Below are 14,426 nucleotides of genomic sequence, written 5' to 3' on the forward strand. Positions count from 1 at the left end.
GGATGTGCCCGGCCTGACCAGGTGAAAGATCTTTCGAAAGGTCTCAGAAGCTTTCTTCTTCTTCTTCTTCTTGACCTTATCCCACTCATGTGGGGTCGGCACAGTATGTAAGTTCCTTCCATTTTGTTCTGTCATTTGCCATTTGCCTCGATGATGATGGTCTCAGAAGCTTTATTACAGGCTAAATATCGCAACTACTTGATAGATTGTGAAGAGGTTGGGTCGGGCACATCACGACGACAAACCCGAAAAACGAAATAAACTTAGTTTTGTTATAACACATATTTCAAATAAATACCACACGACAACAGCCATACGACAAAATTCATAATGTTCAGTCAATGTGAAAAATTAGATGATTCATTTCGCCCAAAATGGCTTGTCCATATTATTAATGATATTATGATCAATCACCTGGTCCATAACATATACAGTAACACGTGCAGGTAATTGGCATGCAAGTGTGCAAGCTAAGTGCATTGTATTTCCGCCTTAAAGGTGAATCTAGGTAATTTTATTTATTAGTCCATAAGTTTCATCGCTATCAATGAGGATTGCAGTTTCTTCGCTTTGACAATTGTTAACATAAAACATGACAAATATTGTCAACTACATTTTTAGCTGATGAATACCAGTTAACTTTTCCAATTATATACCACATTTAATCCTAATAAATTGTTACCATGTTGTCTCTTAAAAATAATTTACGGTTCTTTGAGACTTACAAGGGGATATAGCTTCAATAAGTGGAGTCCTTGTGAGACGTTTGTTCTAAAATGGATTGGGTCATGGTCCAAAGCATGGCCACAGGCACGCCGTGGAGTTGGGAAATGACTTACGACCATTGTATGGATAGGAAGGAATAGGTGGAAGCTTAAGGTAGCGCCTATAAACCAAAAAGTAAGGAGTAATAGATTGACTTGGAATGGACATCTGATGAGGAGAGAAAACTAACATCTAACCACAAGCATGTTGAACACGAAGGTTACTGGTTACAGGAGAAGAGGAAGACCTAGAACGAGATGGATAGACTGTGTGAGGGAGGACTTGAACGAGTTAGGAGTGGACGTATGACACCAAATAAAATGTTATGGAGAGAAACGACATATTGCGGCGACCCCAAATGATGGGATATGGCAATGAAGACAATGATATAAAACTAAAAATCGTGGCGCGACGGAGGTACGCTAATGGCTAAAATTTCAAAAATAGTGCAGCCGAAACTTATTCGCTTTCGACACAAATTTATGTACTGTATTAATGGAAAACTACCACAATTATATATGAAGCTTTAACCTATTATAACTTTGAGAATTTAAACGTTTAATATGTTTATAAAATAGAATATATATTTATTAAATTGTATAAAACAGTGTTCCTGGTCACATCTTTTCAGTAATAGACATTTAGCTGTTGCAGGTTCTGATATGATATATGAACTCTTTGAAGTTTATGATTGCTGCGAGGAGCGTGCCGATTTACAAACTACACAAACAAAAGGCATAATTTTAATTTCAGGATGAATGGGAAACACTCGCACCGCGCTAATCCACGGCCGGCGAATACAATGAGTAGGTCGCAGGCTCATATAAACACCTCGCCGGTCGCGACTCTAAAACATGCAGTATTTGTACACAAATAGCCGGCCGATTAGTGTACGCCGCTGTCAATAATGTCAACAAAAACAACCGCGACCCCCTCTACAGGGCGCTCATTTGCAGCACGTTACACAATTTAAATCTAAATCGTGTAAGTATATGTACCATTCACTATAGTTCGAATTTAACAACTGACTAGGTGTTACAAAAAAGTAAATTATATCACAAAATTACTTTTAAACTAAAAATTTTTAAAATTAATTTTGTGATATAATTTTAGTGTCAAATTCATTAGACACTAGCGACCCGGGCCAGATATCTGTCAAGTAAGGTCGGACATGGGGCATTTTGTAATAGTTCAGTAAGTAATAGCTTACTTACTGCCAAAATGCCCCACAGGGCTAGGACCTGCGGCCATGTTTTTGGTCAGAAAATACAAGTGTATAAAAAAGCACGCTGACTGCGTCATTGGCATATCAGAGCATAGAGAAAACGCAAAAGGCAAAAGCTAGTGATGTTTAGGAGTTTTTTATCCAGCCCCAATTAACATTTTTGTACCACATCCAATGATATTTTAGTAGCACTTTCATTTAAAGTACTTGTAAATTAGTAATCATCACTCGCGTTAGTGCTCATTTGATGACAGAATATATATGTTCTAGACAATCCTAATCAACTGCTCGAGCTCACTCTTTCCAGCCTAATAGTACTTACCAATTTTTTTTATTAGACCATCAAATAAGCACGGTAATTCATGAAATGTATTCAAACTTTTAAAATAGTACATAATGAAATCCCGAGTCCCCTCAGTATCTTTTTAAAAGTTCTGTAACATTTTTTCCCCATGAGAGAAAACTCTTGGTGTATTCACCACACCAAGAGTTTTGTTTGCATTGCATGTTTAGTTGTTGAGTCAGCGGCAGCAGCGGCGACATCCCGCTGTAGAGGCGGCCGGACGCGCGTGTATAAAGCGGGCCGGCGACGGAAGCCAGCGCATTCGCTAACGCTCTGGCGCCGGCACCGCACGCTCGACATGGCCGTCTTCAACACTGTGGTTTACTTGCTGCTCGTCTCTGTCGTTGCGTTAGGTAATTATTATTAACTACTAATAAGATCGATAACAAAAACTTTATTATATTAAACAAGAAGCAACTTGTCAAACGCTGGAAAACTCCTATCTTGAAAGGTAAGTTAAAAAGCAATAGTTATAAAATACACGATGGGTATCCTTCTAGTCCCGGCTGTTGAACTTGTACTCCAGGCTTCAGAATCAGATTGACTTACATTATGGAACCACTGCTTGTATTGTAAAACCGTCTCGCTTTCCTCTCCGGTTCTAACAGTTGGTGTATTCCATTTTGACAGTGAGACAAGCAAAGCAAAACGACAAAATTCCCTGACAAAATCAAATTAACGTCAGACATTTTTCTTGGTCAGGCAAAGGTTGTTGTCCAATAAAATCATTTTTGGAAAACTGGAATAATATTTCCGGGAAAGAATAAATATTGGCTTTGTCCATGTACCTATAAACATTTAATTTCATCATAATAAATGTAACTTAAATAGAGCACGCGTGGCGACGTCTCTCCGGCTCCGGCGCTTCAGTTGCTTTGTACCAGCAAACAAATAATATCTTGTTGACATAAAATATCTTTCAATTCACATAATTTTCTTTATCATTTTTATATATTTTTTTTCAATAACGTATAAACGTTTAACTACTCATCGCTATTTTTAAATCATGTGTGATTACATGATTACAAACTACAACAAAACGTAATCGTTAATCAGAAATAATAAAATTTATCACTGAAACCTGTTGGCGGGACAAGTGACAACGAACGTATGATGTGTGTGCGCAGGCGCGGGCAAGCACAAGAAGCCGAAGCAGAAGAAGTTCACGATGACGAGTACCAAGGGGCTGCAGTGCTACAACTGTCTCTCCTTCGACCACCCCGGCTGCTGGGACCCCGAGCACCCCGACTACTCCAACATCACGGTACAGTCATTCCAACTTCTAACGAACCACGCTCACCACGTTTTATGTAAACAAAAAGCAAATCAAAAACAAACAGAATACGCCTTATTGTATTTTCTCTAAAAAAAAGTTGTTGACGATACGCGGGGCCTAGGCTAACGGAGCCTGGGTCTTTATTTATATATAAACAGTATTTTCAACACACTTACTCGTAACATTAAAAATATAGAAAGCAATTATGTTGAGAAACATCGTATGCCACACGTGGGCATGGTCATCACATCGGCTGTATGGGAGACACGGTGATGCCGTCTAACAATCAATACAATTTTAATAAAAAACAAATAACAATGTAATGAATAAACTGAAATAATTAGCAGTTTTCTGACAATATTTACGCAATAATAAACAAAATTTAGCACCTCATAAACATTCTTTAATGTAGTGGTATTGAAATTAATGAACGATAAGAAATATGGAAACATTGGCGAGTGGTTCCGCCCTAGAATAGGACCACTCAATATCCTCTGTTGGACATCATACGAGGCGACTTATACTTTTATTTATATACAAGTTTTAAGGAAAGAGTTTATTTTTCATGGTGATCCCGGACTATACCGGCATACAAGGAAAAATACAAAGACGAGTGAGAGAGAGAAGAACTATAGAAATATCCGTAGAAATGAGTTAACACCTAAATAATTATGATAGGATATGATACAGCTGCCGCACATTGCAGGTGCCCAACATCGACTGCTACATCCCGGGCATGGCTTTCCTCTGCATAGTCATCACGTCGGAGTCCGCTAAGTTGGGTGAGAGGACATGTTCAACTCCACTACTCTATAGTACAGTATAGTATAGAAAAGGATATTACAACAAACATCATTTCACAACGCGTGTCAACGATGCCATCATCCATTCAATCTATCATTATTTTATTGAGTGTCGGAAACATTATGTCACGTCTTGTTATTGTTGTCGACGACTGATCGTTGAACTTGCGGTCCTTTTGCAAGCGTTGTTTATACTACACCTGCTTGGAAAGAATCGTATTCCTTGACTATTACATTTCACGCTAAGATGCGAAAATATGTGAATGAAGTTGAAGAAAGAATCGGGCGGATAAGTTGTATGAAGATCCATTATTCTCTTGAGAAAAAAAAATATTATCCGTCGGAAATAAATGTAAACACGTTGGATACAGACAGAATTTTTGAAATACAAACTCACAAACGCTTACCTTTTTATAATAATAGTATGATTATTAGTTTTCTTTTTCAAAAAGTGTACAGTAATGAAGTGAAGCTGAAAAGAGTCAGCTAGTCAAGTAAGAAGTACGTGATTTAAGACGTATTATGTAATGTTGCAGTGGAGACGGGCCAGGAGATCGGGCCGGTGCGCGCGCGCACTTGCGTCCCCGCCAAGGACTTCGCCAAGAAGACGGTGTCGTACAGCATGTGCAGCAAGCTGAGCAAGGAGCTGTCGGCCTCGGAGATCTTCTCGCGCATCGCGGTGGCGCGCCCGCACTGCCAGGTGTGCAAGAAGCACCTGTGCATCGACGCCTCCCGCTGCTAGCGGACGACACACCTCTGAGCCGCGATAGGCGCGAACCTCGGCTCGCTGTGTTTCACCCGCGCCTACTCTTATCGCCGTACACGACACAGGTCTTTCCATTTATTTTTGTTGTTTTTAGATTGCGTATGGAAATTACCAACTTATTTTCTTCCAATTTATATGAGTTTTTACGGTGAATTTATACGGTGTCGTTGAACGAACAGCAAAGTAGTTGTATCTACGTGAGCAAAACAATGTAATCGTTTAGCCAAAATAGTTGGGAAGCAAATTTTTTTACGGTCAGCATATATTTCTAAATCAGTATGCAATATAAATAATTTTGAACAGCGGTATTTATTTAGATATATGTATATATAAAATATATATAAAGCTGCAATGAGTAACGCCTTTAACCAAATTGGAGAGGAAACAGAAAATTCAATTTTAGGGCTGCTAATACAAATCTAGCAAAAATATTACATTCTCCTCAATTTGCGCAAATGGATACGGTTTACAGTTACGGTTTATCATTTATTTTAATTTCACAAAAAAGTTGTCCAATTGTATTAACTATGATGTTCATTCGAAAAATCCAACTTCAAAAATGAGAGAAACCCCTTTCTACATAACTATAACCCAATGAACCCAACAACATTGCAAATTGTTGATGAGTGTCCAATAAGGGTCCGATCAGACATATCCCAAGCCTGCACTAGTTTGCTACAATTATCCTAAAGGTTTCCTTGTCCCGACCCCAGCGTTGATCTATAGCTCGTCGCTTCGCTATTCATACAGTTTAGACGCTTCGCTTTTTGTGATCACAAGCTTAATCTAACTATGAGTGAGGTTAGATTAACTGTGTCACCTGACATATTCCGGTTAATTATCCTTAGTATTTTTCCTTTGCGGGTTCACCTGCATCATCTTTGTGCACCAACGGAACCTTGGCTTTTCAAATTACCATCATAACTAGCATACTTGGAGCTGGAGATGGACCGTTGTTGTCCAAATGCTATCTATTGTCAACAATTATCATTTACAGAACAGAATTGCAGCCTGAATGGTCATTATTGCTGACATAATATTTGCATGCTGGCCAAATTTTTTGTTGTTAATTGCTTCTCGAATTCAAATGCAATGTGTGATCATATTTGACACAAATATCTACAAGCACAAAAAACGTGTGAACAATCCAAAACTCTATCATTATTCGTATTTCAATGTTTTGGTTAACTCGACGGATTGCTCCACACGGTTTTAGCTGTTTGATGTAATATAATTGTATAAATACTTAAGAAGTCAAACATTCGTAAAATTTTTCAAAATAACAACATTTTATTTTAGTCGAAATTTAAAGTCAGTGTTTGTTTTATATAAACGATACCATGATATCACAAAAATCCTAAAAGTAAATTAATTAATCTTTAAAGTTAATAGAATTACTTTAGTACTGATCAATCTATATAATTGGCAAAAGCCATGATATTTGTATCGCGATCAATAGACAGCCCCCTGTTTTGTCCGTTAGCCATATATTTGTTTGGATATTGTCGGCCCGGCCCGAACTCGACAGTACGGTATAAATTCATGTTTTAGAGAAATGTTCAAAATATCAACAGAATCAATATATTAGGATAAGATTATTTAGATAGTTAAAAAGGAATGCTTTTTATATCGTGTACGAATGGTGAACTGAGGCAGAGATTGAGATGAGGTAGAAATTTAACATTAAAACTTAAGACGAAATTTATGCATTCGTTAGTATATAAATTTGGCCGCTACCAGAACTTGCCTAGTACTCATCGATTGACCTAACAAATATCAATAGCTAATCGAATGGTATTTGTCAAACAGCACATTTAGTAGAATGTTAAAGCTTAGGTGTATAAGATCTGTTCGTGTACGGGTTAGCGTGTGTGGCGAGCGGGCGCCGGTTCCCGCGCGCACTCTAATGCAATCCCTAGGTCTAGTTCCGTGGCGGCGGACGACGCGCCGCCACGCGCCATCTTGTTTTTATACTTCGAGTATTTTAATAAACTTAAGATGTTTCAATACAGCCGTTATTATTTACTACAACTATACTTTATACCATCATTCATTAATTAGAATCCATTGTTGCTCTCAATCAAATACATTGTAAGCAAAATGCTTTTTGGATAAAATTAAATAAGTATGCGTTTATGTATTAGGCAATATCTATTACATTGAAGAAAATCTACGTCCTAATGCAATGGAGATTTTCCAAGTTTCATCAATATATTACCAATGATTCTATAACATTTGAATAAGGCCAGCGACCAGCAGTTGAGATGTTAAATTGGCCGGTATTTGTTTATTTAATAGCATACAATACCATACAATAATAATTACAATAATTTGTTGTATATGTCGTAGCCATTTGGTTAAACAATTTAATTGGAAAGCTTTAATTTAAGAAATGGCGGCATTCAATTGAACTCCTAGGCCGATCATTAATTGAATTAGTGTATTTAGCATATTGGAGACAACTGACGTAAAAACTGGCAGATTTGAATTTTTTTACATTTTTTTTCATTGTGGCTCTACTAGTCGCCAAACAAATATGGCGTCATTCAACAAAAACATATAAAAACATCCAAAAATATGTATGCCAAGTAAGTTTCCAACACATAAGCAAGATATGGCAACAGATCGATATAAGAGCACTGACCTTCTCGAGCATGTGGTAGACGTCGGCCAAGTCGACGCCGGGGTAGGGGCTCATGCCGTAGGTGGCGATCTCCCAGAGCAGGATGCCGAAGGCCCAGACGTCGGACTTGGTGCTGAAGGTGTTGTAGGCGAGCCCCTCGGGCGCCGTCCACTTGATGGGGAACTTGGCGCCCGCGTGCGCCGTGTACGTGTCGTCGCGCATCAGCCGCGCCAACCCGAAGTCCGCCACTTTCACCAGGTGGTTCTCGCCCACGAGGCAGTTGCGCGCCGCCAGGTCCCTGCGATCATTTCATTCTTCTCAAACCTTGACTTTTTCCTACTCAATTATCGTTACATATTATAAAAAAAAATCCTCTGCCGCGTCTGTCTGGCTGTCTATGTCTATCTGTGCCGCGATAACTCAAGAACCACTGCACGGATTGCCACAGTTTTTACCAGAAAATAGTGTGATTCCTGAAGATTTAGGTGTTTTATTATGTTTTTACCTCAGCGAAGTCTGGTCGAGCCGCTAGTATAATGTGTACAATTATTATTTACTAGCAGCGCGCCCCGGCTTCAGAACACACTATCCTTTGGTGGAAACCGTATTAATATCCTTGCAGTATTAGTTCGTCGCGAACAAACAAACGTGGCAGAGGACTATCCTTTAATGTCTCCCAGTGGTACACCATGAGAAAGATCACTGCAAAGGCAGCCATCTAATAAAAAAGGTACTAAAAGTTCTGCCTATATTGCCTTCGCTGCCTGAAGACCAGTGACTAATAATAAATAAACAAATAATAAAATCTTTATTTACCAAAAATAAGTACAAATAAAAAAAACTAATTGTTATTAACATATGTGAATATTAAACAGAAACAAAAGGATGTAAGAATCCTACACTAGGCCTAAGATATATAATAATGAACTTCTCGCAAAGATATGGGTACATGTAAACTTATATAATTTATTCATCCAATTAAAAAGCAATATCAGGCCATTTTGGTCTAAAATTGATTGACATTTTATACGAGTTCATGGGACCTTTTACAATATTCTTCTTTTCCTTTCAGCTAGACATATATTAAAAGACACAAAAACACGCAAAAAAATACAGTATTTCAATCAGATCAATCCTGATACTGATGTATCCATCTGTAGTCGCTTGGTCGTGTAATGTATGGACAACATAACATTTTGTTACTAGCTTTTAGGAAATCTGTATCTATTTTCTTGATAAATTTGTTTCTTGACATTTGAAACTGAATCTTTATATCTCCGTTTAATAATGCAGATAAACAACAACTAACTACCCTCCGCTTCGGCTCGGGTGAATGTACGTAAAATCAACACACGTTGAACATCCTAACGGTTCTAGCTGTCCTGGTTCACACTGGTTTACAGATAAACCGGCGACGAGACGAGACAATGCCTACTTAAAATTATTACCATTCTTCAATTAAACTAAAAATTAAAGTTCAGAGATTAAAACCCTCTGTAGCCGCCATAACTAGTCGTTGATTTGCTCGCAAGTTATTCCGGGTAAACTTTACCCAAGCTTAACACGAATAGAATAGTTTCCTTGGACGAAGGCACCGGCGCGGCCGCGGAGTTAGTAAGTTCTGGCGTTCAGTATAAAGCCGCGGAAGTCATGCGAACAATGTTGATCACATGTTTGGATAACCATAGTTCGTAACAATGTGACTTCGACCATTTTGCTATATTAGACTATATAAGCAATGTTTTATACATGTAGCAGTGCGTTATGCCGGCCACACACTACCGCCGAACTCTGACAGATGCCGAAGCAAATGCATAAACATTGCGTAGTTTATTATGAGAGCTTATATTTGCCGCAATGGAAAACTAGTAATGGGTCTATCTAGGTCGATACCTACAGAGTAAAATATGTCACATATATTAGTGTTCGGTATACATTTAAGTCTAGAACTCGCTTTGGGGCTTGCTCAATCTATGTGATTTGTTTTTATTTATTTATTATACTTTTATAAAATTTCAAAATCGGTCTAAAAAGGTACAACAAGAGATTTTTACAAGCTTTTATTTGTATGCGATGATAACACAACCACTGGAAGAGTTTGGTGATCACCGCGGGGTCATTTATTAACATTTTCATAACATTGTTCGTACTTATTGTGACAACGTCTTTCCAACATAGTGTTTCCACTCTAACATCTCCGACCTCCGTGGCCTAACGGTCATCATGCCAGACTGCTGCACTTAAGGTCTGGTATGGAAAATTATCTTTTTTAGATTGACCTGGGTCTTGGATGTTTATTTCTGGTCCTCCAAATCTTATGGACCTTATGGCAGCTAGCATTTAGGTCTTTATTGCCGTTGTTCCGATACAAAACAACGGCAACACAATAATGGCGTAAGTGCCGGGCGTCATAACGCCCTTTTTGATTTGGACGACCACATTTATATATGTATATGTTATAGAATATAGTATCGTTGATTATATTCACATTGATATAGTCAACGATACTATATATAGATATCGATGTGTAACACAATTAACATACAAAGTATTGAAAGTGGTTATTTAAAAATTGCAATTGTTTTGAAATAAGAAATATACAGACAGATGCTCCTTTATTTAAGTATAAACATATCTTTATTCAACGTCATTTACTTGTACGTATGTATGGATATGTATTTAAATTGGATTCATGTTTTTGGATACCAATAACTTTTTGTCTTTCTATAATACCATACAATTTAACAGATACAAATAGAAAGAAAGATGAGTTCGCGATGTACCTGTGTATGAAGGACCGGCTCTCGAGGTAGCTCATGCCGGAGGCGATCTGTGTGGCCATGTACATGAGCACGACGGCGTCGGGCGGCTGCGCGTGCGCACTGGCGCGCAGGTAGTCCAGCAGGTTGCCGCGCGACATGAACTCCGTGATGATGTAGAAGGGCGGCTCGCGCGTGCACACGCCCAGCAGCTGCACGAGGTTGCGGTGACGCATCTCCTTCATTATGGCGGCCTCCTCCAGGAAATCCTTCAGCGCCATCGTGTCGTCTTTCAGCGTTTTTACCGCCACCTAGCGGGAAACTGTTTCTTACAAAATGATCACTTGGTATATACACTAATAATTGGCAGACAATGTTTAGCTTTAAGATATGCCTATTTCGTCATCAAATATATTTTTGAATGTAATAAATTTAAATGATTAAATTATAGAAATACACTACGTCTATGAGGCAGGAACGAATCTTTAAACGTTTCAATCAAAACCGCCGCTTTCGTTACCATTCTAATTCGATACTGAACTAACACTTTGTTTTTTCATTACACTTAAATGTAAAATTGTCACATTCATATTTGATATAACGATGTAGTTTTGATTCTGACTTATTGTTAAAAGGATTGAGCGAAAAAATCCCAAAATAATCATTTGTTGATGTGACGAACCGAGAAGTCCCGGATTCGATCCTCGGTCGGGGCATGATGGAAAATGATATTTTTCTGATTGGATGTTTATTTATATATGTATTTGTTATAAAATATAGTCAACGAGTAATAAAATATAATCGACGAGTTAGTATCCCATAACACAAGTCTCAAACGTACTTTGAGGCTGATTTGTCCTAATATACAATATAAATAATTGTTAGAAGGAAAATAATACAATAAAAGTATACAAGCATACCGTAGTGTTGCACCTCTTCCAGACGGCCTCATAGACGTCCCCGTACTGGCCTCCGCCCAGCTTGTGCTTCATGACGATGTCCGTCCGGTCGATCTCCCAGTGGTCGGGCGGCGCCAGCGGGAACACCGTGGGCTTGTTCCGCTTGGGCGCGGGGTACAGCAGCTGCGTGATGAGCCCGTCGCCCAGCATCGAGTGGTGGTGCACCAGCTCCGCCAGGGTGCCGAACATGGACTCCGACGTCACGTACACCTGCACAACACTCGCTTTACCTATCTGTGCAAATACACTGCTCAATTTGCACAATCCTTCATCACCTTGTCTTTACTACTGCTAACTGCACGCCGTGATCTTTAAATACTTACACGTGTAAGTATTTAAAAATCACGGCGTGCAGTAAGCAGTAAGCAACATAATGGCGTGATAGTGCATAAAGACGTCTTTATGCACTATCACGCCATTGTACTTTATAAAACTTTATAAAACTAACAAAGGTTTTTATCAAATTCTACGGGAATCATATACTTTCGGAATAAAAATACTCTATGTATTAAGGTATCAGCTACCTCAATACCTAATTTCATGAAAATTTCACTCGCTTTTATAATATTCACTGGGATTACTTCGCGGGCCGTATAATGCCATATTTGAAATTATACTTCTAATTATATAATTTCAAAGATGGCATTATACGTCTTGAGGCTTTGGCCACTAATGCAAACTTATCTCTCGTAAAAGATTATATTCACAATGAAAACATTAACAAAAACACAAATCATAAAACTAACATTTAATAGATAGAAAATAAAATTTTAGTTCGAACAGTAAAACATTAATGTTGGCTTACTAGGTGTGGCAGCGTCCAGCGCAGTTGTGATTGTGTGATTTTGAATATTTTTTAATATGATTTTATTATTATTATTATTATTTTTAATGCTGAAAGGGTTTTAATTTCTTTAATACCCAACGGCAACTTATTTTACATTTTCACTACAACATACTTTTCATAATACAAAGATTTTTTCAATATTTTGTTCTGTGGAGAGACAACATATAAATTATTCGCTCGACGCGTGATCTTTTTTTGTATTTGTGCGTTTTCTGTAAAAGCGAAAAACACTCACTCATCACGAAATCTCGAAAACTATTTTTCGAGGTTTCGTTTTAGTTATATCTATAACTAATATTATATAATACAACTATATAACTAATATTATAAATGCTTAAGTAAATTTTTTGTTACCTCTTCACGCATCTATCAATCTTCTTGAATTCCATATAGTTTGAAGGATGGAGAATGACATACCTATCATCCCGGAAAAATAACTGTTCTCGTGGTAAATTTACGCGGTCGAACTTCAACGGCAACTGCTAGTTCTTATATAAATAGTATAATGTGTAATTGGAATACCTTTCCATCAGCGTCCTCGTTGATGCGGTAGTGGTAGACGCGGCCCTCGAACCGCAAGGAGATGCTGCGCTGCCCGGGGCTGGACTCGGACTCCCTCACCTGCGCAGAAATAAAAATTTTCTGTAATCTGTATGGAACCGAACATGGTAATTGTTTAAAATATGCAATATTATGATGGAATACATATAAATAAACTCATCTTGCTACTTTTCAGTCCAAATTTATACACCTGAGTGGATTTATCTCCACTCAAACTTTATGCGAAAATTCATTTGTCTGGCACCATGGGCAATTTCGGCAAAACAAAAGCGAGCATATGGTGCTTGTTAACAGATCAACTTATCCAAAAAATTAATAAAGTGCACATATATACACAAATGTATTCAGACGAAACTGCTCTTCTCGTCTCAGATAAAATTATTAGTTTCATGACAGTCGCAGCAAGGGTTTGAATCTCAGTTCGAATAAAACAAAATTTGTTATCAGTAATTGTTGTGTATCTGGTTTGAAGAGTGAGACGCAGCCACAAAAGAGGCGCTGCTTGTGTGACAATCTCTGAAGTTGCACATCAATGTCATGTTGCAATGTCTGTACCTACTTGGTAGTATAAGATCTTTACAAAAATGACAATTTGTCAAAAGCTTTTATTGTTGTCAGAGAGATCTTATTGCATTCAATGTGAGACAAAAAAATCATGATCGTGCAGTGAACTGTTGAAGAGTTACCAAGTCTGGAGCCAGAACGGCTCCAGACCAAGCATAAACTTATAATAATAATGCATTGTCATCCAAACTAAACGTGTGTATAAGGTTTCAGCTCAATCGGTTAAAGGTCTGCTTCAATCTTGAGTTACAAATTCCACCCAAGACATAGCGACATAGCGTAAAATATAGTTACATTGCAAGTTACTTAAAAGCTTGTAAAAAAAAGTGCATGGATGAAGTATATTACCTTACCAAGTAAGTTTATTCTAGAATGTAATGATTAGAATATATAATTATTATAGAATATATAATTATGTGCGTTATCATGTTATTGAGTGTTAGATTAAAAAAAGGGCGTGAAGTCGTTTTGAAAAAATATACAAATATTACTAGGATAACGTAGCTTCAGCCACTCAAAGTACTGGACATTTTTTGATACACGTTGAAAGAAACAAATCAATCTCTCTCTTAATAACCGAGCAACGACACCAATAACTCGCATCAAAAATTACATTCAGGATTGAGATTGAACATACTGAAAGAGAGCTGAAAAAAACGGATACCAGAAAGCTGCCGTTGATGCCCGAGCTGAGCAGATACTCGGCGGCGTTGCGCGAGATGGGCCCGTGGTACCAGCTGTGCTTTTCCAGGGAGTTGACGGGCGTCACATAGTTGGAGGGCACCCAGCCCACGCCGCCGCCCAGGGTGTGGGCCTCGCACCACTCGCCGCTTTTGTTGTAGCTCATTATCCGCACTTGTTCGCCTGCAATGTACACGTTTCGGTTTAATGTACATATATACGTATTTTATCTGTATAAACAGATATTTAGCTTT

The 14,426-nt window shown here is 38.2% G+C and overlaps 2 protein-coding genes across 2 annotated transcripts in view; one reads left to right on the plus strand and one right to left on the minus strand.

Annotated features, from left to right (window-relative positions):
• The window catches only part of Abl (Abl tyrosine kinase), a 38,553-nt gene that overhangs the window by 13,562 nt on the left and 10,565 nt on the right, over window positions 1–14,426 (minus strand). The window contains exons 4-8 of the mRNA XM_053768956.1: window positions 14,156–14,355; window positions 12,889–12,987; window positions 11,481–11,729; window positions 10,585–10,871; window positions 7,823–8,099 (exon numbers count right to left, since the gene is read on the minus strand). Coding sequence (XP_053624931.1) covers window positions 7,823–8,099; window positions 10,585–10,871; window positions 11,481–11,729; window positions 12,889–12,987; window positions 14,156–14,355 — 1,112 coding nt within the window. The remainder of the gene's footprint in view (window positions 1–7,822; window positions 8,100–10,584; window positions 10,872–11,480; window positions 11,730–12,888; window positions 12,988–14,155; window positions 14,356–14,426) is intronic.
• Window positions 1,000–7,185, plus strand: LOC128683379 (uncharacterized). The gene is made up of 6 exons (XM_053768961.2): window positions 1,000–1,182; window positions 1,519–1,749; window positions 2,504–2,686; window positions 3,461–3,597; window positions 4,316–4,391; window positions 4,949–7,185. The coding sequence occupies exons 3-6, from the start codon at window positions 2,632–2,634 to the stop codon at window positions 5,152–5,154; spliced, it is 474 nt and encodes a 157-aa protein (XP_053624936.1). The 5' UTR covers window positions 1,000–1,182; window positions 1,519–1,749; window positions 2,504–2,631; the 3' UTR covers window positions 5,155–7,185.

Source organism: Plodia interpunctella, chromosome Z (genome assembly GCF_027563975.2).
Source record: "Plodia interpunctella isolate USDA-ARS_2022_Savannah chromosome Z, ilPloInte3.2, whole genome shotgun sequence".
NCBI classification, from domain to species: domain Eukaryota; kingdom Metazoa; phylum Arthropoda; class Insecta; order Lepidoptera; family Pyralidae; genus Plodia; species Plodia interpunctella.